Genomic DNA, 25,807 nt, shown 5'->3' on the forward strand with positions numbered 1-25,807 from the left:
TGTAAAGCTATAATTATATTGGCATGAAAACTATTTATATTTTTTTTCAAAATTGTTTTTTTTTTTAATAAAACAATTGTGTAAATGAGAAATCAAATCTTATACCTATAGAATGGAAAATCATCTCAATCATTGTGGAGTTAAGGTTAACTTTGGTTTCTCAAAATTCTTTCAAATAGCATTTTCTTTTGTGAAACAATACATTATACATTAAAAATGTGTTCCCTCTTTTTCCAAATAGGATTGACTTCACACAACTAGTTATAATGATTGTTCTTTCAACTTTTGGGGTCCAGAACTCCACATTGGTAACCAAGTTGGAAATAGTTTAAGTACTTATAGTTTTAGTTGTTAGTTTTTAGTTTTCTATTAGCCAAAATTTGGAGTTAAAAAGAAGTAAGTTCTAAAACCCTGTTTTTGTTTTGAAATTTCTTTTTCGAATGAGAAAGAAGTTCAAGTAGACAGACATTTTTTCAAAAAAAAAAAAAAGTGTAAATAGACAGCACACATTATTGAGTGGTGATGAGTTGGAATCTTTGTCAAACATTACAACTTTGAGGGAAAAGAACTAAAAAAAGGAAGCTTTATCCAAAGTCCACTCTTCCTGCATATTGAATATTGATAGCTACTTTAAGTTCTGATGCCAAAGTTTTTTGGTGAAATTAAATTGCAATGTCCCACTTATCCTTTTATTCATTTTATTACTAAATAAGCCCTATTTTGTAATGATTCAGATTGTGGCATGAGTTATTACAAATCAGTGAACATATTGATTCTCGAGATTATTTTCAAAATATACATATATTGATTCTCCAAACATATTTTACAGTTCTTAAATGTCAACGGACAGACATAAAATTAAGGGTAACTGTACCTGATAACAAATTTATATTCTATTTTAAGCATCAATGTCATCAAAACTACAGCTAAATTCATGTTATTGTTTAGATTGGGTATGTGATATCTGATTTTTTTTATTTCAAAACTGCCCACATAATTAGAATCACATTAGAAAATTGGATCTTCCCCCATGTTTCCTTCTTCGCGAGCCTTTACTTTCTACGACAACCAGCCCTAAAATCACGTTCAAAATTTGGTTTGATTCACAATTTCTCTATTTCATGTTTGTGCACTTATGAATTCTATTTTTGGAATCAACGTTTTGTTGGTTTCAAGTTTGGTCAACTGGAGGTTCCTTGAAGCTGATTACTGTACTCTACAGTTCATGTTCAATTTGTTGATTGATAACAATATTGTTTTCGGAAATTAGCCATTTAACTGATTGCAATTTCTTCCGCATGAGATATTTTGAAGCCATTTTTTTCTGTTTTCAACGGTAGTGTTTGATATGTTTTGCTCGAATTTCATCTTCGTCTAGGAAATCTTTGTAGATTATAGATTTTTTTTTTGTTTTCCATACCAATTTCGTGACAAGTTTGTGTTTGATTTAAGAAAGTCATACAGTAATACTGTAACTCAAAGTCAAACATGTTTAAGGTTGAGTTTCGGTTTAAGCTGGTGTTCATTCTTGCCTGAACACATGTATAAAGATTGTAGATGTCATACAGTAAACACTCCTTTGAGGGAGAATTTGTTGAGTGGTGCCAATTATGTAGCAACCAAATCTACCTTCTAATTAATTATTCTTCGTTAAACTTTTCATTAATCCTTTTTAAAAAAGAATTCTTTTCTTAAAAGCTCTTATTAAGTATCACTTGGAATTTGAACTTATAACTTTGTGTTCTCGAAAACAGCTCAGCTCAGGTTGACAAAAAAAAGGAAAATATTATTTCAAAAGAATAATTGTTTTCCTTTTTCTATTTCACTCAAGTGATTTTGTTGGGATTTGAAGAGATTGTGTAGCGTAGATTAACTGGTATGATAATTTGAGTTTTCTTACTTCATAGTTCAGCAAGCAATTGAGTATTGTAACTTACATTATGATTGTTATTATTTGATCGTCATGTAATTACTATTTGATTTCTCTCAAATTGCTATTTAATTGATATCTCATTTTTATTTTATTATCAAATTTTGTATTATACACTTATATTATATAAGGAGCTCTTGCAAAAATAGTAAAAAAAATTACGATAATAAAACTCATGTCACTGTATTTTCTAAATTGCCAAAGTAGTAATTTTAAAAGTCAATAATCTTTTGATTACTGTCTGATAGCCCCCGATAGCTCTGTGATTACCGTATGATAGTCGTCTGATATTACTAAATTTTGTCATATTCTCAATATGCAAAAATAGAAGTCATGAACTATTTTTTTTCTAAATGTTTTTGTCATTTGATACAATTTTCCTATATAATAAATACAAGTTTTATCAATGTGATTTCTATTTAATTCCTAAACCTAATTTCCATTGTAGAACTCATGAGTAGTTCTCTGACCTTTCCTCAAAGCTTCTAGAGAGAAGCAGAAATCTTTTCATGTGCAAAAATACTGATTGTTAATGCTGCAGCTCTTGAGTGAAGTGGATGAAAGTTGAGGATGACCGGAGTTGTTGAATCAAACCACCTGTGTTACAGATGAGCTGAGAAGATGTAGGAGAGGAGAAAGCATACTTACCTTTCTGAGTTTTCCTCCATGTCAACAACCAGCTATAACTATTCTATAATTGTTAAGTAGTACATGGTATAAAGGCAAGGTTCATCTACTAAATGAAAACTAAATTTGAATTTCTTGTCCAATTTCCGTATATTATATACACATTTTCTATGTCAAGACAGGCACTCTATATTCTAATCATTATATATGTAATCAGTAAAACATGATAAAAATATTGTTTCCGCACATACTTATAAAGGCCTTAAAAGTGGGTAATCTTCAAGGAGTTCGCGCTCGGACAATGTGTCATTTTCATTTTGTGGTGTCCACAAAACTTCAACAGCCTGCATGCAAACAGAATTGATTTTGAGACATGAAGAATAAAACAAACCAGAAGTGAAATACAATACCAACTTACCAATATTTTGCTGGAAGGAATAGATGCAAGTTTTTGCAAAGCTTCCTTCAAGTCCCCGCTGCCATTTATAGTGGGCAGCTTATGAACTCCCTCAGCAGCCACCAATATTGTTATCTAACATTCAAGATATTGTGATCAAAGGAAGAAAATAGAAAATTGAAAATCAAAGTCTTTGTTCTCTCATCTAATCAGATTATCATTCCAGCAAAATGAATGAATCTTTCATGAAAAATTTGGTGCAGTCAAGAAGGTGGAAATTTTTTAATTTTGAAAATCAATCACATCTGAAATTTATTACTAAAGAGATCAGCATACTTGGTCAACATTAGGAAACTTACAACCGGCTGAACAAGTTACACTTCAAGTGGTCAAGATTTGGGACTATGAAATTCAGTAACCAATCATCATACTATAAATAACTCCAGTTTTTTTTAGTCAAGATGGTTTAGATTTTAATGGAGAAAAGTACATTTTGCAAATTTAAAACTAAATTAGAAATGAAAAACTAAAGATCATACTAGGGTGCAAAAGTGTCAAGCCAACATTACTGTCGTAAAACTAAAAATTTAGCCCATGGTATTTGTGAGAGCATATTGATAAGAAGATTGTTGAAAGAATTGAAGCCCATTTGTATTTATTGTGATAACAAGGCAGCAATTTTCATTGCGCACAACTCAATCCTTCAATCCAATCCTTCGTGATCAGATGAAACATACTGAAGTTGATAAACATTTTGTAAAGGAGAAGATAGATGAGGGAGTAATATGCATTTGCTACTTTTCGACAACCGAACAAATTGCTAATGTGTTAACCAAAGGTCTTCCAAAGTAGCAATTCAACAAGTTGATTGACAACCTGGCCATGAATGGGACCTTCAAACCAGCCTGCGTGGGGAGTGTTGATTATTTCCTTATATGTTAATATTTTATTGTATTTATAGTATTATATGCTAAATTTAATTTTTCCTGATTTGTAACGAGTATTTCTTCTATATAAGAGCTCTATTCTTTCCAAGTGAAATAAGACAGAAAATTGAATATTTTGTCAGTTCCTAAATACTTGTGGGGAGAGGCAATTCTTACGGGTATATACCTAATGAATTGAATGTCTTCTAAAGTTTTGGATTTTAAAACTCCACTAGCTGTTTTGAAAAACTTTTTTCCAGCCAATTGTTTGTCCTCTGATTTAAATATTAGAGTTTTTGGGTGTAATTGTTATTGTTAGAATTAGTGAGCAGCCCGAGGGTAGTTTGTAAATTATGTTACACTATTTATTCTTTCCGTTTTTATTTTAGGCTCTTGTTGCCTATAAGCCTCCCCCTCTTGTATATTTCTGTTTCATAAGAAAATAATAAGAAAACTCTCTACTGTGGATTTTCTCCATGTACTAGGTTTCCACTTAAATTTGTGTTAGCTCTTTGTCGTTACTTTCAAGTTCCAATATGGTATCAAAGTGGGATAACAACGAAACCCTAGACACCAATCTTGATCCGAGTGGAGGAGAACCTTACAAACGGCAAGATTGCAGTCAAGATCAATATCGTCGTCGACGCCAGTGGTTTGTTACCTTTATTGATGATCACACACACCTATCTTGGGTCTATTTAATCACAAATAAATTTGAGGTGAAAGATGTTTTTTTAATTTTTTATGGTAGGATTGAAACTTAATTTCAAACCAAAATCAGAATTTTACACTCTGATAATGGAACGGAGTATTCCAATGCCTATTTGAGTGTTTTTAAAAGAAAAAGGCATTTTACATCCATCTACTTGTAGTGATATCCCCCAACAAAATGGAATTGTTGAACCGAAAAATAAACATTCACTTGAGGTTGCACATGCCATAATGTTTTCTATCATGTTCCTAAGTATTTATGGGGAAAGTTGTACTCACGACTACCTATTTGATAAATAGGATGCCTAGCAAAGTCTTATCTTAAACTTTAGAACCCCTCTTGAATGTCTCAAATTAGTTTTCCAACTTGTTGCATATACTCTGATTTACCCTTGAAGGTTTTTGGTTGCATTGCATATGTTCACATAGTCTTTTTCGATCAAAACTTGATCATAGAGCTACAAAGTACATTTTTTTTGTTATGCCTCAAACAAAAAAGGGTACAAATGTTGGCAATAAAAATTTATGTCGATATGGATGTGCCTTTTTTAGAAAGGAAAATTGCATCAAATTTAGAAAAAAACAGTTCATGGCACTCTTTTTTTTTTTGCATATTGCGAATATGGCAAAATTAGTAATATCAGATGGTAATCATAGAGCTATCGGAGGGCTATCAAACAGTAATCATAGGGTTATGAGAGGGTCATCACTTTTAAATTTTCTACTTTTGCAAGTTTAGAAAATGTTGTGACATAGACTTAATTATCATAATTTTTTTTGCTATTTTTGCAAAAGTCCATTTAGAAAAACAACCATACTTTATCCCAATTCTCTTCAGGGGAGAGATGTAGAAGATAATTTCTGGGAAATATCTTAACTACTTTCTTCTATTAGTCATCTTCACATGTCCATCCCAAGTCCTTCAAAGTCAAGTATAGAAACGAGGGAGAAATACTACAAACTGGCCTTATATGTCAAATTCCTGAGTTAAAGTTTTATACTAGAAGAGCAAACAATCAAACAAACCAAGACTAGAGAGTTGATTCAACACAAAACCAATTTGGAAACCCAATAAATGATGCGGAAAGTCCTTCCTCAATTCTCAATGATGGAAGTTTAGGTAATCCTTCTTCTCCTACTATTCGTAATATTTCGAATGTTCAAAATACTCACCTATTATCTTTAATCTCAAAGTTCCTATTGCTAATTAGAAAATGGACTAGAACATGTACCAAATATCCCATTGCAAATTACATCTCATAAGCAAAATTGTCAAATAGTCATAAAATCTTCACATCTAGGATAGATAACTTATTTGTTCCTAGGAATCATAAAGCCTTCACATCTAGGATTGATAACTTATTTGTTCCTAGGTATATACAAGAAGCCATAGATGATCCAAATTGGAAACTAGCCGTTATGGAAGAAATGAATGCTCTAAGACAAAGTAGAACTTGGGAAATAACAAACTTACCAAAAGATAAGAAGACTGTGGGGTGCAAATGGGTGTTTATAGTAAAGTGTATATTGACAGTAAAATTGAAAGATGCAAGGTCAGACTAATAGCTAAAGACTTTACTCAGACCTATGGAACCGATTATTAGGAGACTTTTGCTCTGGTTGCAAAAATCAACTCAATTAAAATCCTTTTGTCTGTTGCGACTAATTTGGATTGGCCTCTTCATCAATTAGACGTTAAGAATGCTTTTCTCAATGGTGATTTAGAAGAAGAAGTACTAGGATTTGAAATGGAATTGGGAAATAACAAAGTTTTACCGATTAAAAAAACCATATATGGTTTCAAACAGCCTCCAAGAGCATGGTTTGAACGCTTTGGAAAGACAATCACTAGTTATAGGTACCAGCAAAGTCAAGTAGGTCACGCAATCTTCTATAAACACTTAGAATAATAGAACTGCTATTTTAATTGTTTATGTTGATGACAATATTCTTACAGGAAATGATGAAAAAAGGTTGGTACATCTTAAGAACAAGCTTGCAAGTGAGTTTCAAATCAAAGACTTGGGAGCCTTAAAATATTTTTTAGGGATGGAGTTTGCAAGGTCTAAGAAAGGGATTTTTGTTAACCAAAGGAAATATATTATCGACTTGCTTCAAGAGGCAGCTTGCTTGGGCGTAGGACAGGAGAAACCCCTAATGAACCAAATCCGAAATTACAAGATGCAAACTCTGAGGAAGTCAAGGACAAAGGCATATACCAAAGGCTTGTAGGTAGATTGATCAATTTATCTCACGCACGTCCAGATATAGCTTTTCCTATAAGTATGATGAGTCAATTTATGCACTCACCTGGACCTACGCACTTCGAAGCAGTGTATAGAATCTTGAGATACTTGAAATGAACTCCAGGTAAAGGTATATTGTTTTAGAAACATGATCACTTTCAAGTTGAAGTGTCAACTGATGCTGATTGGGCTGAAAGTACTACTAATAGAAGATCTACTTCTGGCTATTGTTCATTTGTTAGAGGAAATTTAGTTACGTGGTGTAGTAAAGAACAAAATGTAGTTGCTAGGAGTAGTGCTGAAGCAAAATTTAGAGCCTTAGCCCATGGAATTGGTGAAAGCATATGGATTAACAGGATCCTTGAAAAACTGAAAGTGTCTCCGAAGACACCTATGCAAGTTTATTGTGATAACAAGGCTATCGTTGCTATAACTCATAATCCAGTACTACATGATATGACAAAGCACATTGAAGTTGACAAGCATTTCATAAAGGAGAGGGTTGATGTAGGTGTAATATGCATATCTCATCTTCCCACGACAGAACAAACAGCGGATATGCTAACTAGGTTTTCCGAAAAGACAATTTGATAAGTGTCTTAGCAGCTAGCCATAGATATCTTAGCAAGCTAGCTATGGATGATATCTACAAACCAGTCTGCGGGGGAGTGTCGAATTTCCTTGCTCTTGTAGTATTGTTTTTTTATGTGTATATTTTTTCCTTATTTGTTGTTAGTCTTTGTCTATATAAAAAGACCATGTATTTCGTTCAATAATGTAGAGGAATAATATTACATTACTTTTACTTCCTTTTTTTAAGTAATGGATTTATTTCCTAACAAATCAAACAACTATTTGTAGTCTTTTTGAGGAATTAAATAATACTAAATATACACAACCAAAAAACGAAACACCTCCATGAAAATTAAAAAACCTTGTCACAGAAAAAACAGATCATATTTTTCTTTAAAATGAGTGCTTCTCCAACATTAAAACACTCACAACCCTGACCAAAATCAAGGGAATATATCACCAAGAACATGCTCCAAATCAGTACATCAAGAAAAATCAAGACAGAAGTAATGCAGAATTGTATAAATTGCATAAAACTCAAAGCACAGAGAAACTAACCACAATGTACTCATTGCTAAATCCACTTGTCCTCTGGCTGCTTGTGCTCTGTCTTTTGATGCTATTCACATTGACGAGAGTTTCCTCATCAAATTTCCCTCGCTCTTCAATTGATAATTTATTGAAACGTTTCTCTCCTTCTTCTATACTACGTTTCACATCAATCTAGGTTTTTCAAAAACAAACTGTAAGCTTCCATTGCTAACTACACTACAGCTAATAATCATTGTACGAAATAATTCAAAGAATGGTGTGACAACTGACAATTAGCATGCACATAAGCATATTATACAGATACATACATACATACATACATACATATGTTAGATAATAAAGTTATCATGAATTGATTTCTAAATTTGGAAACACATAAAGAACAATTGTAATAAGTACTAAATTAGTTATTTTTGAAGCCATTAATACTTTTTTACATTAATCGTTATAGTTTCTTAATACATTGTGCGCCCCAAAATAAAACCCTTGCATCTGCACTGGTACGGACAGAGATGGAGAGAGAAGGAGAGTGCAAATTATTCGTCAACATCTTCTTGCTATAAGGAAAAGTGCAGAGTAACTATAAAGATTCAACTCGCCTAGCTATTCTTGGTAGTGAAGGTGTTTGTAGTCTATTCAGTCTATTCAGTATCTCATTTTACATTCCCCTGCCTTATTCAACCTGGTTTATTCATGGATATTGATGGACAATCACCAATGTATCCAGCAACCCTTGACAAACCAGTAATATGCATTTGTGAAGTCTGCATCTAGATCAGGTATTTCCAAGAAGATAGTGGGACTTACAGATGAGTAGCCTGAAATGCAATAATCAGGATGCCGAAGCAGCGCTAGAATCGTTTCTGCAACCCAAAGGTGAAAACAAAAATCACATTGAGAATATAACAAAAAAGAATGGTGATTCCTACTTGCGGAAATCTCCATAAACCCATTTTGGAAAAGTCTTAAAGACAGTTGCGAAACAAATAACAATATCAACTTAAGACGTTCATTCCATAGCACATGCTGGAAAGTTTTTATTTCTTTCTTTTTTTATGTAAGAAATGATGGAAACAAATTCGGAAATCAAAAGACAGGATCATTGCTATTAGGGACTTCTATATCTCTAAGTACCTTCTCATGTGCAAAGACTAACAATGGAGTTTACTGCTTTTTTATGAAAGCCGAAAGGAAACAGAAAGAAAGTAATTAATTCCCAAAGGAAGAAGAAAACAATTGTGTACCAGTTAAAACATAGCACAAACCCTCAGGAGTTGATGTATCAGCACTTTCAGCAATTCTATTTAGATCTCTTTGGAGTCCTCGACCCATGCCCAACAGCCCAACCTGGGGGGCAGAGAGAGAGTTACATCATGCGCAAAAAATGTTCTACAAAGTAAATTATCTCCATTTATTTATCCAACACAAAAATCAATTCTTCATGGCTACCAAAACTAAATTTTCTACCGCCCATCATTCCATGTGCCAATGCTTAATTACGTTTGTTTCACCAATCACGAAAATAAACTTCATAACCTTTATTTTTTCCCACTTTGACTTGTAAAAAACCAAAGGAACCTTTCATTAAAATATTTTTAAAAAAAACCACAAAAGTGAAACGAATATTACAAAATCTATTCCAAGGAGATAGCATCCTCCGCCAAGAAGGAAGTTATAAATAATTTTCCAGTTTTAGTTAACCAAATGGGTAGTGTAGTTAAAATTTTGTCTATTGCACTCCAAACAGAGGCTATGTTGGGTACAATCCTTAAAGAGTACAAAGATCACTTTTTGTTGAAAAGCATATAGTTTCTCATCCAAATGACAAGAGAGAGATATAACTGCATTTCTACCAACAATTCTACTTTTATCAGTAATCCACCAACCCAACGTGAATCCAAAAGAAAGTAGGGCCACTCCACACATTGAAAAGCAGATTGTTTCCATGAAAATCGAGCATTTGGAGTTCTATCAAGCGGACAATTTTTTTATGGATAAAAAACAACAAAGCATATTAACACAAAAGGGTAGAAACCAACAGCCTAAGGGAGGGGATGAGAGAACCCCCACTCAAGGAATTACTTACAAATCGTCTGCCAATCCAAAAGAAGCAAGGATAATGCATACTACAAGAAGTTTTGCTACAACTATGACACCACCACGAAGCATTATATTATATCGCTCAATTTCAACAAACAATAAACACCTGTTAACTAGTCATTGATACAACCATCGAAGGTGAAAAAAATAGAAACTGAGAACACTCCTAGTAAGGCATTCATTGACAGACATAATATCCTCCTTCCATAAAACAAAATACCTCAAAGAGCCAATGAATCAAGAATGAACCAACCAATTCTTTTAGAGGACCAAAGAGATTTTACCATTCCCCTGTCAACTTGAAGAAGCTTAGTATCCTGAAAGATCACACTCGAACTAATCTTACAAATAAACTCCTTAATAAGTATTCTATTGGAGGGAGCACCAAGCCCTCTTACATTCCAAGAGACACCTTCATGAAGCCACATCTAGCCCTGGTGTTCCTCACTATCCTGCTCCTTTGCTTCATCTGGATCATTTTCCCAGGTTCTCAAGATAACATTTAGCTCCCTAATATAATTCTTAGTTGTAGCACTACCTTCGCCCATCGGGTAGCCTTTCAAGGAATTGGCCTAATACAAAAGTGCATTGTATCAAAGCACCGACTAAACTTTGGCTAAAAGGACAGAGAGGCTTTTATTCCCTTCTTAGCTTTTTTCAACACCCATCTGCCTCTTTGATTTCCTTTGAATCATTAACTAACACTGTATTACCATCACTCCCATTTTTTACTTCTTCAAAAACCAAGATTACCTCCACCTCTAAACTAATAAAGGATCTTCCCTTACTTAGAAACACATCTGATACTCTTTAAGAACCTATCCGTATTTTCCTCTTCCTGTTGGTCCAAGTGCAAACTCTCTTGACTAGAAATTGAATCCTCAAAGAGTGATCTAACTTTTCTGTTCTATCACAAATTGTGTCGGAGAGATCAACCGTAGCTCTAGCTACAACCTTTTTTCCTAAGGCTTCAAGAAATATGACCAATTTACCCTTTCCTCCTTCCGTCTATCTTTTAATTTTGGAGAGCAAGTTTGGGATAGAACTCTAGTGCAAAGGACCACCAATACATTCTATTTTCTAAGAAACCCGTGGCCACAGGAACTCAAGGGAAGGCTAAAATCAATAAAGTGTGGCCTCAAGTTAGAGGTCAAAGGCATGTGACACATTTTAAAGCTAGGTCCAAACACTCTTCCTCGAGGAAAATATTATACAGATAAAAGAAAGTGAGTGACGGGTAAAAGAACCCATCCTTCAACGTCGACAAATATTTTGGGATAGGAACCAACTAGACATCATTACTCCCAACCAGACATCATTACTAAAATATATTGTGGCTGCCTTGGGCAAAAAACAATCGTGAACTTCAACATTCTTCTCGGCGAGCAGCCACCCTTCTTGGGGGATTCTCACTTGCGCAGGAAAAAAGAAAAGTAATCTGTCAACAATTCTACTTTGGCAGGAATGAAACAACAATAGTATTGTTGCACCTTAATCGCAATTTCCAACCATTCAATGAGGGAAGAATTTTGATCTGCATAATCCTTGAAACCACCAAACAGTCACCTATCACCTTAAATGTGGCCAATCTCCATAATGAAAAAGAATTTTATTCATCTCCCTTAGGAAGGAACACCAGTAGTTCGCCCATGTTTCATTAGGTCTCATCTCTCTAACTTCATGGTAAAAGCTCTCAAGGTGATGCACCCCATATTCATGGCAAATAGTCTTGCACGATTCATTGAGTGACGGAGCAAAAGAGATATGTCAGGGCAGAAAGGATTAATAGTGAAGGATTATTCCAATTGTTTTCTTTTCAGGTTTCCAAGTTTCTTCCCCAATCCTCATGCAAGTCTCTTGTAGTGACAGTTAGAAACTTGTCCCTCTTAAACGACCTAACCTCATTTGGATTCACTTCAGTGAGACTGCGGCTCCTCCACTCTAAAGGGGCTAGTAAAACCTTCCTTTCTTTTGGTGGATCCCTTTTTAACAAGATTCATCTTTCCACTTCAGCTATAAACCTTAATAATCTCAATAAAGATCCCTATTTTGTTGTGATCTTTTGGATCTAAATAAACCCATCATTGCACTGCAATCGGTCTTTCAAAAGAATTTTTGTAGTTGCAAAGCAACAAATCCTCAAAGCCCTCAATTAACCAAATTGCCACTTCTTCAAAGACTAGTTCAAAGCTTCTTAAATTATTTTCCTTGATTTTACATATTGAAAGCAATAAACACGAAACCAAGGCTTACACGAAAACCCGAGTACCAAGAGAAAAACCACGATATTGTTGTTCTTTATTATTGTCTGATGAATAATAGGTACAATGAGAGGCGTACGTAGGACTATGAGATGAGGATCGAAGTCAAACACATTACTAGGAGTAGGTTCGATAAACTCTAAGTTACAGTTAGACTCTTCACTCACACTCTCCTCCTGAAGATGGCTAACGGAAAAGTAGGGTTGGTCCTCACAGAAAGTAACATCCATAGAGACAAAGTATTACCTGAACGGCGGATGAAAACATTTATAACCGCGCTAATGAAAGGAATACCCAACCAACACAAATGCTTGAGCTCGATGAGTAAATGTGGTCTGATTAGGCTTAAAATTATGGACATAAGCGGTACACCCGAACACACGAAGGGGATCCTCAGAAATTAGAAGAGTAAAAGGGTAGGACTCTTTTAGACAATCTAAGGGAGTCTGAAGGTGGAGGATACAAGGCGTTCTATTGATTAAATAAGTTGTTGTAAGAATAGCATTTCCCCATAGGTATAAAGGAAGTGACTAGATAGCACAAGGGAACGGGCTACTTACTTGACAGTTTTTTTCGCTCGGCCACCCTATTTTGTTGAGGAGTGTAGGCGCACAAGTTTTGGTGAACAATCCTCTTGGAGGCTAGAAATTCACTAAGGTTATGGTTTTGGAATTCTTGACTCCGAAGAATTGCAATTTTTTAATGGAATTGTGTTTCAATGGTGTGATAGAAGTTTTGGAAAATAGAGGGCACTTCAGATTTATCTGTGATAAGGTAGACCCAGGTAAGACGAGTATGATCATTAATGGAAGTTACAAACTACCATTTCCTAGATGAGGTGGTGACCTTGGAAGGACCCCAAACGTCACTATGGATAAGGATAAATAGTTGCGTGGGTTTATATGATTGTGAGGAAAATGAAATCTAATGTTGTTTTGCTCGGATACACACATCACAAGATAGAGAGGAGACATCAATTTTAGAAAATAGATGGGGAAACAAATATTTCATCTAAGTAAAGTTTGTGTGACCCAACCGAAATGCCACAACATAAAGTCATATTCAGGAGTGCTAAAATAGGAAGATAGTAAACTAGCCCTAGAGATACTACTACCGAAGGTATCTTCATCAAGGATGTAAAGTCCCCTGCTATATCGGGCGGTGCTAATCGTCCTCCCTGAGCTCAAGTCTTGAAAACAAATGGATTCGGATAAGAAAGTATCTTTACAGTGCTGCTCACAGGTGATCTCACTGATAGATAATAAATTGTAAGAAAGCTTAGGCACATGCAAAATATTCTGGAGAGAGACCGTCAAAGAGAACTATTTGTCCTTTGCCACCAATCAGGGTTAAAGAGCCATTAGCTATTCGGATTTTCTCATTATCGACACAACGGATATAAGAGACAAAGTGCTTTAAAGAACTTGTCAAGTGATCTGTAGCCCTCGAGTCTAAAATCCTGGGATTATTTCCGTCAACACTGATAAGACCAAGGAATTGAAGTATACCTGAGTGAGCAATGGCACCAAGAGTCTGGCTTGCAGTACGGCTAGTTAACTGAGAAGTGCTAGCAGTCTCACTAATATAGGCATGTCCTAAGTTCAGCTTTTCGTTGGAGGAACGTTTCTTACATCCTGGGGAACGACTGTGGAGTTTCCAATACTGATCCTTGGTGTGCCAGTGTATCTTGTAGTGCTTGCATATATGGATTGGTTTCCCACTATTCTTCTCATTATCATGGGTCGAGGATCAAGCACTTAAAGGCAATGGCAGAATCAGTTATATAATTTGAAGGCAAATTAGGGAGTGAAATTACCGGGTTCTTGGAATACATCGATAATTCAGTTGGTTTGGAATGCGCCGAAGACTTGCTCGCTTCAACCCCTGATTCGCTATGGAGTTGGTCTGTCTCGTTACCATAGGAAAAAGGTTGTTGTAAAGGGTCGACAAACAGCAGCGTGTGAACGAACAGATTTGCAGTAAAGGGTTGCTGTCCGACGGCATGATGGTGCATGGGGTTGCGGCTGACTGGAAGGGTAGGACTGTTGAACAGACAACGATGCGTAGAGGAGACTGGGCTGGGTGGTGAGATGAACAAGCAGCTGCGCGTGGGCCTACGCACCTGACAGATGTGATGTGTGAGGTTGATTCTAACCAAAGCGTTACACAGACGACGACAAGGGTGGGCCCATTGTGTAGATCAGCGGCTTCTGAATCTGGTGGAGTAATTTTTTCATGGTAGCGTCCACGGTAGCAGTGGTTTCTCCCAAACTATTTTCTAGGGTTTCTTTGTTGCTTTTCTCTGATATCATATTGAAAGCAATAAACACGAAGACGAAACCAAGGCTTACGTGGAAACCCAAGTACCGGGAGAAAAACCATGATATTGTTGTTCTTTGTTATTTTTTTATGAATAATAGATACAATGAGGGAGAATAAATAGAATACACAATGGAATAAAAAAGAAAAAGATTTAGGAATTAGGAAAAATTTTTCCATAAATACCCTATGGACAAATCCACTAACTCTAACACTACATCTTTTTTTCCTCAAGTCAAATTAACAAAAGACGGTCTTATTTTCTATCTTCCTATAAAGCACCATCAAATGGACTAGAGCAGAAGCAGCTAAGAGAAAGGAACATGGCTACTATGTACCCTCCGAGTAGGTGAGGAGTGACAGATGAGAGAGGCGGGAGAGATATACAAGTGTCGAGGAAGAGGGCTTAAAAACAATGATTCCTAACCACCAAAAACTTCAAGAGTGTGAAGAATATCAAGAACATAGGTATAATTGTTACACCGTTCAGCATCACATAGTACATGAATACAACAAGGAAGAATGATGTGAGGGCTAAGAAACTTGTTACCCGTTGTTGTCTTTTATAATAATTAAGCAACCATATCCATTGCACCAAATCCTACTTTTCACGAACAAACAAAACACATTGAAACAAACAATCATTGAAACATATTATTGACACCCATGTACCAACTTCAGGGGGAGTATTGATAGAATAAATTATAATTATCTTCTTCAGTTGTATTCATTAGTTAATTCTGTTAGTAGGTACTGTATTTTTTGGTATTTCCCACTTATATTTGTAGATGAGGAGGCTGATGTATTTTCTACATAGTTTCACTCTATTTGATAAAAAAATTTATCCACACATTACGCGCGTTAATTCTAAAGATGAATGAAATAAACAATAACAAAAGATCATATATATCAGAAAAGAGAGAGATAGTGGTTTATCATACTTGTAGTTTAAGTACGCTAGTTTTATCAGAGGCAGTAAGAACACTAGTGTCGGAACGATCAGAGAGAAATCCAGAGACCAAAAGAAACGCCGCGAAACCCGCCAATATGAAGACGAAACTCGAGCCAGCACCGAGTCCAACCCCAACTGCCGGCCCAACATAAATCCCGCCACCGCCAAACATCGACGGAGAAGTGTACGGTGCAGAATACGAAAACCCCGAACTCATCCTGGGAGTCGAGTAACTCCTCGAAGACGAGGAGGAGCGAGACGAAAACGCATTTCCTCCAACTCGTCCACCAGAAGCGGCCAACGCAGAATTGGGATCGTACATCAACAGCAATCCCAACAACACCGCAGCAATTGCAGGTTTCTGCAACGCCTTGAGGGCATTAATAATCGAATTCCCAATTACCTCCATTGGGCTTTTGGGTTTATCTCCATTAACCAATTCCACCGAAGAAGAATTCGAAATGGAAGTCGTTGAACTCCTCCCTTTCTCGGAAAAGAAGCATCTAACAGGGTATTTGACAGAGCTAGAATCATGTATTTTCAAATTTCTGGGTACGATAAAGGGTCGGCAGAGATGATAGCGACCACTTGTTGATGGAGAAGGAGAGGAGGGTAAATGAACTCGGAATGTTTTGTTCCATTTTAATGGATGGGGTTCGAGCAAAGACGCTGAAACCATGGATTTTGGAAGATTGAGACTGGAATCTCAAAGAGAGTATGAAATGGATCAGAGATTAGAGATTTGATTTTTCTTTTTCTTTTTATTTTTCTTTCTTTCTTTCTTTCAATTAATTTTGGTGGGAAGGATGAGGATTGTTTTGTGCAAGAGATATATAATGTTGTGGTTGTGTGAAAGGGTGACGTGGCAGATATTTGCGATCCTCGTCATTAACCCTTCTCTCCAACCGGTTTTTTAAAAAACTAGTTAAAATGCGTATGCCCAAAATATAGTAGTTGCCAAACATTTTTTTAAAAACAACTTCATTCAAAATTATTTGCAAAAATAGAGTTTTTTTTTTTATTTATTTAGAGAAATTTTAATGGGTGGCAAAATTTATTAAAGAAATGAAACACATAACTTGGGTTTTTAAAATTTTCACATAAATAGCAAGCAAATCAAACTTTCATTTTGATTGTTTTTGTATTCTTGTTTTACCACTAATATATTTCCTCCATGAAAAATATATGGGACAGTGCAGGAGCAATCTTTAGTTCTATCATTTGAGGAAAATGGTGATAGATTTCTATCGTTATAGAATTTAACAAATTTTGTTATGTTTGCAAATTTTTTAAAATGTTGTTATATACTTAATTATTTTAAATCTAATTGCTAAATTTGCAACTATCTTATAATTTTATTTAAACTTGTTTGTTACTTTTACGGTAGAATAGGGTCTCAGATATCTCTAACACTTCTATGATTTTCTCTATATCTATTAAAATCTCAAGTGTATACTTAAATGTTTATAGAAACCAAATATGTACTCTATTTAACATTGAGCAAAATTCAATCTCTACCATTTTCTTATTTTCTTTACTTGGTATAGAATAGTGGTGAATCTTCCTATCCATGAATTGTGAAAATTAAAACATTGAAATTCCTCAAACCTCACACTCTCAGAGCTCGCTTGCTTTATTGCTATCTAAAGATATATTAACTTGAGAGAGATTTTATCATAGGCACCTGGTGATTTGGTTCATTCTTATGATCCGTCTACCCCTATTTACATGCAAATGGCTAAAATCTCTAAAATAAGCTTGTATATTTAGTTATTTCTGCTCTCATTGGGTAATTCAACATTCAAAAACTACTGTTTAGGATGCTTCTTGGAATACAATTCTTACCTTCAGCCAATAATGGTGGCACTTAAGAAAAACCTATCCTTAGGAATATGAACTCTAGGAGTTCTGCCACCAAAAAGATAATTCTTAATCATTCTCCCTAGATACCCTTCCTTTATGCAGAGGAGTGTCGTTCATCAACTTCAACCATCTTAAGAATTCTTCTCCTAGAACCAGGCAGCAAAAAACAGAGGATTTCTCTTGGTTCTGCAAATTTTTCATGCTTGCCAATCTGAGCCAGACTTTTGTACCTTAGATTTTTACATGCCACAACAAGACCACCAGAGCTATTTCTAGCGCATTTCCTCAGCTTCACCTGAGTTAAACATCAAACCTATTTTTGACAAAATCATATATAAACCATATTTTATATGCCCTAACAGTTTTATGCAATTAATGCTTCTTTTCACTCAAATCAACGCGGTTAGAGGCTTGCAAACAGTAAGCAAGTAAGCACTTATTTCAGGTGCCTCAAATACTTTGTTAACTTACCTAAGTTATCAGTGAACAAGGATAACGAATGATGAGAATACCAAACACAACCACAAGGATTTATTTACAACTGCATTACTCCTGCTTTCAAACCAAAATTAAATAAGAACAAGGCTTCTTCACCTTTTCAATATACTCTTAAATCGCCAATCCATCAAAATGCTTAAGCTTATAGGTGATGATAAATTTAATATAATATCCAACACTCCCCCTCACTTCGCTCACCTGTGGGTTTGAAATATCAAAAAGACCAAACAAGTGAAAATCATTATTAAATTGAGAGACAACAAGAGCTTAAATCCAGGACATCCGGTTTAATATAATATCCAACATATACCATATCTACATCACTCACCAAAGAAAAAACAAGCATATAATTGAAGATTGAATGATCGCAGGATTGAAATACATGAGAATATGGAAAGCTAAGGAGAGTCTACAGTTAACCCCCTTTTATAAGAGCACAATCTCTCCCCAATTCAAATCGACTTGGAAGTAGTCGTCTTTCCTTCCGGAATCAGAAGACATTACAAGAATCCAATTGATATAGATTTGAAGAAAAGGCTACTGCAATCCTTTGACAGAGAACGCCACCTTGAAGCAAGAAAACGATTCACCTTTGAACTCAAAGAATTCAGCACTTCCCTGTAGAAATCACCTCTCAGCTTTCTCAAGCCAAATAGTAACTCTAACTTTTAGAAAAACAAAGCGGAAAACTGTAAGAATCGACCGTGTGGTCTTATCAACTCAATGGATACTGTTCATAGCTCAATAGTTGGCAGCACCCAAAGCAAATATTTTAATGGCCATAGCACATTGGAAATATACGTTTTCATGAGACAGGATTAAATGACCAAGCAAATCATGCACTAAACAGTTAGATAATATTAGCAATTAAGCATTAGAAGCTGTATATGAAACCTAGATAGCAGTAGCCTCAGTCACAATCCATACAGTGCATCTGAAAATGTTGATCGTTCGCTGGATGATAACCTCAACTTGAGACTTCCTTTCTCTGAACTCTCTCCACATGTGTAAGAGTGATTAGAAGGAATTTCCTAAGAGAAGTGCTTCTTTGTTTGTCCTTTTTCCGACTTCTGTAGTTTTTCGTTTTTCATATCCATTTCAACCACATCCTTCAAGCAGAATAAGTACTTGCTTATTACTTTACTATAGGATCAAATGCCTCGAATAGAAACTTCAAGCTGTTCAATCTTCTTTGCTAAATCATGTTTTCCACAGTTCTTCAATCCATCAGTAACCATATCAAAGCACCTTGAAATTGGAGGTAAACCAAGTTCAGCCATTTCCATCAAGTAATTAGCAGCATCAACAAATCTCCCTCCACGTCCACACATTGTTATCAACATTGTGTACACTGGTCGATTTGGTGGATGCCCCTTATGTTTCATATCACCAAAAAAGCAAAATGCATCATCGAACTGACCCCTTTTACACATTCCTTTAAGTATTGGTCCATAAAGACTTGGAAACGGTACATGTCCATCCTCAATACAGCAATGCAAAAGCCTGAATGCTTCATCAATCCTACCTACTTTCGAAGTTGCTGGAATCAAAATCTTGTAAGTATTTATATCAGGACAAAGCCCCAACTTGCACACCTCATGAAAAATATTAATGCAAAAATCAACTTCTCCAGAGTTGCATATAACATCAATCAGAGAATTAAAAGTTCCTATATCAGGCACAGATCCTTCTTTAGTCATTTTTCTAACCATATCCTTAGCAGATTCTAAATACCCTGCATTAAGCAATCCTTCAACCAAAAGATCACGACCTCGCAAAGGAGGATTGAACCCCTTCTGGCTCATTTCCTCCAAGAACTCCTGAGCTTCCTTCATCTTCCCCGCTGAGCACCATCCAGTTACAAGAGTTCCATAAGTCTTTTTATCAGGAGTTACGCCTTTTCTAATCATCCTCCTAATCAACGCATAAGCTCCATGAAACATTTTAACCTCACAAAGCGCAAAAAGTAACGCGTTATAGACCTCAACTGTTTGTGGACAATCGATAGATTTGGAACATTGATTGAATATGGTAACCGCATTATCTACAAGGCCCTGCTTACCATACTCTTGAATTATGAACGATATCGTTTCCGGTGAAATTTTGAGATTCTGAGTCTTCATCTGAAGAAGAACTTTCCACATCGTGGTATACTTTCTGGTCCGAGCTAGGGTTTTGACGAGCTCTTCAAATTCAAGGGTAGTGGGTTGGTAAGAGGGGTTGTGAGAGCAAGCCCAGTTGAAGAAACGGAAGGACTCGGTACCAGAGTTGGAGCAAGCGCGAAGGACTCTGAAAACGAGCTCGGAATTGAGGTTGGAGATTCGGAGCTTGTTGAGAGTGCGCTCCATGTAGAAGTCTCGGCGGACAATGTGGGAGATATGGTGGATTGCAGCGAAATAGTCGTCTTTCGAAGGCGCGGTGGAGCCATTCACCAAAGAATTTGAGTTACTGAAATGGCGGTTGAGAAAAATGTACCGGAACCGTATTAGCCCTGTTGCGAAATTTTTGAAATGGAGCATTTGGGAACGAAATCACAAGAAGTTTTGTATGATCGTCATCAAACCAGAAAAGGAAGAACTGAAGCCTACGAATTGGTAGTATTGGGCTCGATAGTCACGGTGTTGTACTGTTGTGGATGGCTTAAAGCGTAGAACTCCCACGATGTCAGCCCGATTGGATTAAGGGCGTGTTCCGCGTCACACTTTAGAGGGAGTTTTAGTCCACTTCACGATTAGGGCATGCATTAAGCAAAAGGGATCCTCTCATATAGAGATCCAAGAAAAAAAAATACGTTCAAATCCTTGTCACTTCCACGGCACACCTGTTTATTCTCTCAATCAAGTATATCTCGGGACGATTAAGATCACCTTAAAATTCTTTCCAAATTTTTTAAAAATTGAAGAGAATGTCTCGGTCTCTCTCGATTCGGTGCATCATCAAGAAAGTGTGTTTTTTTATTAAAATTTTAAAATTGATGTTAATAATACTCAGGCCAAATTTGTCACGACAGTCCTCGAATTGAAAACAAAAACATTTAGGTTAACTATTCTCGACTCGAGATTATCCGAGGTAAGGAACATAAGCATTATGTAGTATTATCTCGGGCTAAAGTTTTTCGATATAACGAGAGAGATCGAGAAATTTTCTTCAAGGAGTGTTTTAAATTTGAAAAGAATCTTGGGGTCAATCTCGACCGTGATTGACCCCGATAAAAAAAAATTAAGTGGTCTCAAATGCACTTTGACATAGAATGGAACAAAGTGTAGTAGGAAGTGGAACGGTGTGTGGCAGTGATTTCATGGTGAAATAAGGAAAATAATAATAATAATAATCCTCGTTTTGCTTAATTGATATCTGAAATCTAGTGTCCTCAAATCTAAGGGTGAAACACAAACTAGAACAAGTCTATAATAATCTACACCAAAAGGTAGACTATTATAATCTTCGTACTATTATAATCTCATATTATTGTAAGTCACTCGTTGGCCCAAAAGTCATGTTCTGGGGTTTTTTAAAAAATATTTGAAAGATGACTAACGTATAAAATATTTGCAATACTAAGGTTAATTTTTTTGGTCCTATTTTTCAGTTTTTAAAAAACCATTTTTGATGCAAATTTATCTTTTAATATTTTTTATCCTCAAGTCCGAATCTTTTATTTTACATTTAAAATAGTAAAATATTGAAACTATTTATAAAATACACCAAAATTCTCTCCAATCTAATACTTTTTATTTGCTATATTTTGTAAATAATTTTAATATTTTTTATTCATATCAATTTCCCTTACAAGTAAGGTTCCTCCGATTTTTTTTTTTTTTTGAGTTTTTATTTTAATGGTTTAGTATATTAATTTTAGGAAAATTAAAAATACTAGTACACTTTTACGAATATAACAAAATTTCAATTAAATATTGGAAATTTTATTTTCTATTAAACATTTGAAATTTAGGGACACTTGCAAAAATAGTAAAAAAAATTATAATAATATAGTATATGTCACTACATTTTCTAAATTGTAAAAGTAGCAAATTTAAAAATCAGGAGCAAGAAATATTGACCAATTAAATTATGTCACGCCATTACATCAAACATTGTGATAATTATAATGTGATTCGGGTTTTGGTAATTAAGTTTTAGAGGTTCAAACATTGTGATAATTATAATGTGATTCGGGTTTTGGTAATTAAGTTTTAGAGGTTTTAACTAAGCACACTATGATGAACCTTTTTATCCTATATTTTTCACAAATATCCTTAATATATTACAATTTAGAAAATTTGAAACAACGGTAGAAAATTTCCTTCTTTGACTACGTTCAATATTGATTCCATTTTCTTCGCAAAAGAAGCCGAATAGTAGAAGATTGGGGTAAGAACATCGACGACCGACTGAAACAGTGAACTTTTGAAAAAAATTGGCAAAAATTTTAGGTTAGTAAGAATTTATATTTCTTATTTGAAATACATTAGAGTATATTGAGTATATTGAAGATATTCACAAACGATGTGACCTCAATTGCACAAAATGTTTATGTAGATTGTGAATGCATGAGTTTCTTTGGTTTTAAAGTAGCCAAATCTCATTTGTTGAAGACAATTTCATCTCATACCCACGAAGAAACCAATATTTTAGTATATTTGAAATATGTAGTATTTTATTTTGTAACAAATTGTGTGTGAACTGAAAAAAAGTTTAAAACAAGAGTCAACATTGTATTTACATTTATATATGATGTGTAAATGAACATGCATTTCAGATTTATATATGTTAAATGGTAGCATATATATTGTTAACTGATCTTTATATGCAGTGAAGAAAATGATTCGTAGAAGTGAAAGAGTCCTTGGATCAAGGACTATCAAATCAAACAAGGATGATCCGATCGTGTTAAAGATGATGCGAAGGTATATGTTAGATTCTATTTTTTCTGTGTTGACGATGAAGAGATATATTATGTGTTGCAGAGGTATATGGACTATAATTATATCGTATTCGTATATATTACGTAGGATGAAAGCAGTAGCACTTCAAACTCTCAAGATTATGAACCGAGTGACTACCAACCTCTACAGTCTGAGGGATGATGACTATGATTTAAGTGGACTAAATGGAACACAAATAGTTTTATATGAAGAGAACAAAGCTTTCAACCCAACATAGATAAGGAAACACCTGAACAAAAAATGCCTTGACATGTCAAGAATATAAAAACTTTGTATATATGCCTATATAGATGTCCTTACAAACGTTAAGAGTTAACCTTTTGGAAGTTTTCTAGATTTAAAAATAACCAAATTCCAAAATCAATTGCTATATCACATAATAAGACACCAATGTACATTGACTAAGAAAGATGAACTTGTTAGGATTTATGTTATAAAACTCGTAGATTGTAAATATAATTCATTGATCATTATTAATAAAATGTTATTATTATAATTTCAATAAATGTTATTGATTATATTATTAGTTTTGTCTTAATAACACAAATCTAATGAACTAACATCCTAAGATGTTTAATGAGTTTTGAACAGTATTTAGAGACATACAGAGATCAATGTTCGAGATCAGCTTAAAGGGTCTATAATATAGGGATAAGGTTGGGTACCTTATTCTGGTAGCACTATGGATACGACTCACTTTGTATTTGATACAGACACAATGATCCAACGTGTTTGTGTTGTTGGGATTTATGTCCTAAAACTCGTAGATTGTAAATATAATTCATTGACCGTTATTAATAAAGTGTTATTATTGTAATAATTGTTATTGATTAAATTATTAGTTTTTGTCTTAATAACCCAAATCCAATAAACTAACATCATCAGTTGTTTAATGAGTCTTGAACAATATGTAGAGATACACAGAGACCAATGTTCAAGATCAACTTAAAGGGCCTATAGTATAGGGATAAGGTTGGGTACCTTATCCTCGTAACACTATTGATATGACTTACTTTGTATTTGATACAAACACAATGATTCAACGCGTTCGTGTAATTGATATGCGAGTGAGGATATCATATACAATGAGTTTGCATAAGACTGGACCGCGAAATAGTAACCACTAAATATAACTCTGTTAACTAGTTAGGTTTCTATTTCACTAAGATAGAAACCTAACTAGTTAACGGAGTTACATCTAGTGGTTACTATTTCGTGGTCCGGTCTTATGCAAACTCATTGCATAGGATACATTCACTCGCATGTCAACTACACGAACGCGTTGGATCATTATGTTTGTATCAAATACAAAGTAAGTCGTATCAATAGTGTTACAATGATAAGGTACCCAATCTTATCCTTATACTATAAACTGTTTAAGTTGATCTTGAACATTGATCTCTGTATGTCTCTACATATTGTTCAAGACTCATCAAACAACTTAAGATGTTAGTTTATTGCATTTAGGTTATTAAGACAAAACAAATAATATAATCATTAACGTTTATTGAAATAATAATAATAATCACAACATTTTATTAATTAATAACGGTCAATGAATTATATTTACTATCTACGAGTTTTAGGACATAAATTTTAACACTATTCTAAATTAATTCCATATAAGCTAGTAGGGGAACCTGATGGATCTATAGATAATGGACTCTAACGATCCGAGATTAACTAATTAAACTCTTTTAGAAAGGCTAATCAACATTCATTAAGTAATGGGTCATCCCACTAATGTCCCGGTAGTTACACTTCTCTTACTATAGATATATTTACGTTCATCTCATATAACTATGATTGGTTATTTAATCCTTCAGAGCTAGTTTGTAATCTTAGTGGGTCAAAATTTTGTTTTACCCTCGAGATTACATTTTGTTCTTTAAGTCTCATTGATTAGTATAAGATCCGACCTATAAATCGAATCTCTCTCAGGACAATGAGAGAGCGGGACCCGTTGTTCAAGACTTAGATTCAGTCCTTACGAAAATAACCTATTTGCTAACTTTATAATGGGTACGAGTGAATTTTGTCTTGCATCTTATATCCCCAACTATCCACTCAATCTCACTCCTAAAGTGAAAGGCTTAGTGGGGCAGCGTTGATGAGTCACTCCCACCTATGTAGACTTAAGGACAATTCTATGTGAATAGGAATTCATAGTTTGATCAAGATTAAGATTAAATTATCTAGGTCATTAATAAACGAAATAGTCAATTTTAAACAATAAACAGTTTTATAACGTAAAAGTAATTATTTCATGGTTTCAATCTTACGTAAACTCTTTATATAGCATGCCTCAACTTTCATGTCTCTACATGAACAATTCAAAATCACATAATTATTTGTATAAAGTGGGTCGCATCCATAGTATCTCCAAAATAAGGCACTTAACCTTATTTATATACTATAAACGGTTTAAGCTATATAGTACTCGAACTTGATAAATATTTATGTCTCTACATAAAGTTGAAGTTTACTCAAGGTTGTTGGAATTTATGTCCTAAAACTCGTAGTTTATAGTTTAAAATTATATTTTGTTCAATAAAGTGGTTGCAACTCACTTTGTAGTTTGTACAAACGATGTGATCTTGAAATATTCATGTGGAGACAGGATCAAAGTATAGGCATCCTATATAAAGAGTTTACATAAGACTGAAGCCATGAAATAGTCACTTTTACATTATAACATCGTTGACCGTATAAAACTGACTATTATAATATTGATGCCCTAGATACTTAATCTTAATAATGAGTTAACTATGAACTTCTATTCACATGAAATTATTCTTAGATCTGCAAAGGTGAGGGCAGCTTAATAATGGGTCCAATAAGCTTTCCATTTTAAGAGTAAGATCGGATGGATAGCTAGGGATATAGGGTGCAAGATGAAATTCACT

At 34.7% G+C, this 25,807-nt stretch overlaps 2 protein-coding genes across 2 annotated transcripts; both read right to left on the reverse strand.

The window, feature by feature from the left end:
* Nucleotides 1–2,597: 2,597 nt before the first annotated feature.
* On the reverse strand, nt 2,598–16,404 carry LOC101210275. Its single transcript, XM_004142473.3, has 6 exons — nt 15,584–16,404; nt 9,207–9,309; nt 8,770–8,825; nt 7,969–8,133; nt 2,976–3,089; nt 2,598–2,901 (listed from the first exon to the last, which is right to left on the reverse strand). Exons 1-6 carry the CDS (start codon nt 16,271–16,273, stop codon nt 2,809–2,811), a joined length of 1,221 nt encoding a protein of 406 aa, XP_004142521.1. The 5' UTR covers nt 16,274–16,404; the 3' UTR covers nt 2,598–2,808.
* Nucleotides 16,405–18,175: 1,771 nt separating this feature from the next.
* On the reverse strand, nt 18,176–20,697 carry LOC101210024 (pentatricopeptide repeat-containing protein At5g18390, mitochondrial). The gene is made up of 2 exons (XM_004142472.3): nt 18,850–20,697; nt 18,176–18,573 (listed from the first exon to the last, which is right to left on the reverse strand). Exon 1 carries the CDS (start codon nt 20,472–20,474, stop codon nt 19,107–19,109), a length of 1,368 nt encoding a protein of 455 aa, XP_004142520.1. The 5' UTR covers nt 20,475–20,697; the 3' UTR covers nt 18,176–18,573; nt 18,850–19,106.
* Nucleotides 20,698–25,807: the final 5,110 nt, after the last annotated feature.

Source organism: Cucumis sativus, chromosome 1 (assembly GCF_000004075.3).
Source record: "Cucumis sativus cultivar 9930 chromosome 1, Cucumber_9930_V3, whole genome shotgun sequence".
In the NCBI taxonomy this organism is placed as follows: Eukaryota; Viridiplantae; Streptophyta; class Magnoliopsida; order Cucurbitales; family Cucurbitaceae; genus Cucumis; species Cucumis sativus.

What these genes read in the sequence shown, in the direction of transcription:
- LOC101210275 (XM_004142473.3), bottom strand. Translation starts at nt 16,273, where the DNA reads ATGGTTTCAGCGTCTTTGCTCGAACCCCATCCATTAAAATGGAACAAA. An exon ending in CTAGCGTACTTAAACTACAA is followed by an intron (nt 9,310 to 15,583) that starts GTATGATAAACC and finishes TCTGCCCCCCAG; the next exon opens with GTTGGGCTGTTGGGCATGGG. An exon ending in TTCCTTCCAGCAAAATATTG is followed by an intron (nt 2,902 to 2,975) that starts GTAAGTTGGTAT and finishes GTTTGCATGCAG; the next exon opens with GCTGTTGAAGTTTTGTGGAC.
- LOC101210024 (XM_004142472.3), bottom strand. Translation starts at nt 20,474, where the DNA reads ATGCTCCATTTCAAAAATTTCGCAACAGGGCTAATACGGTTCCGGTAC.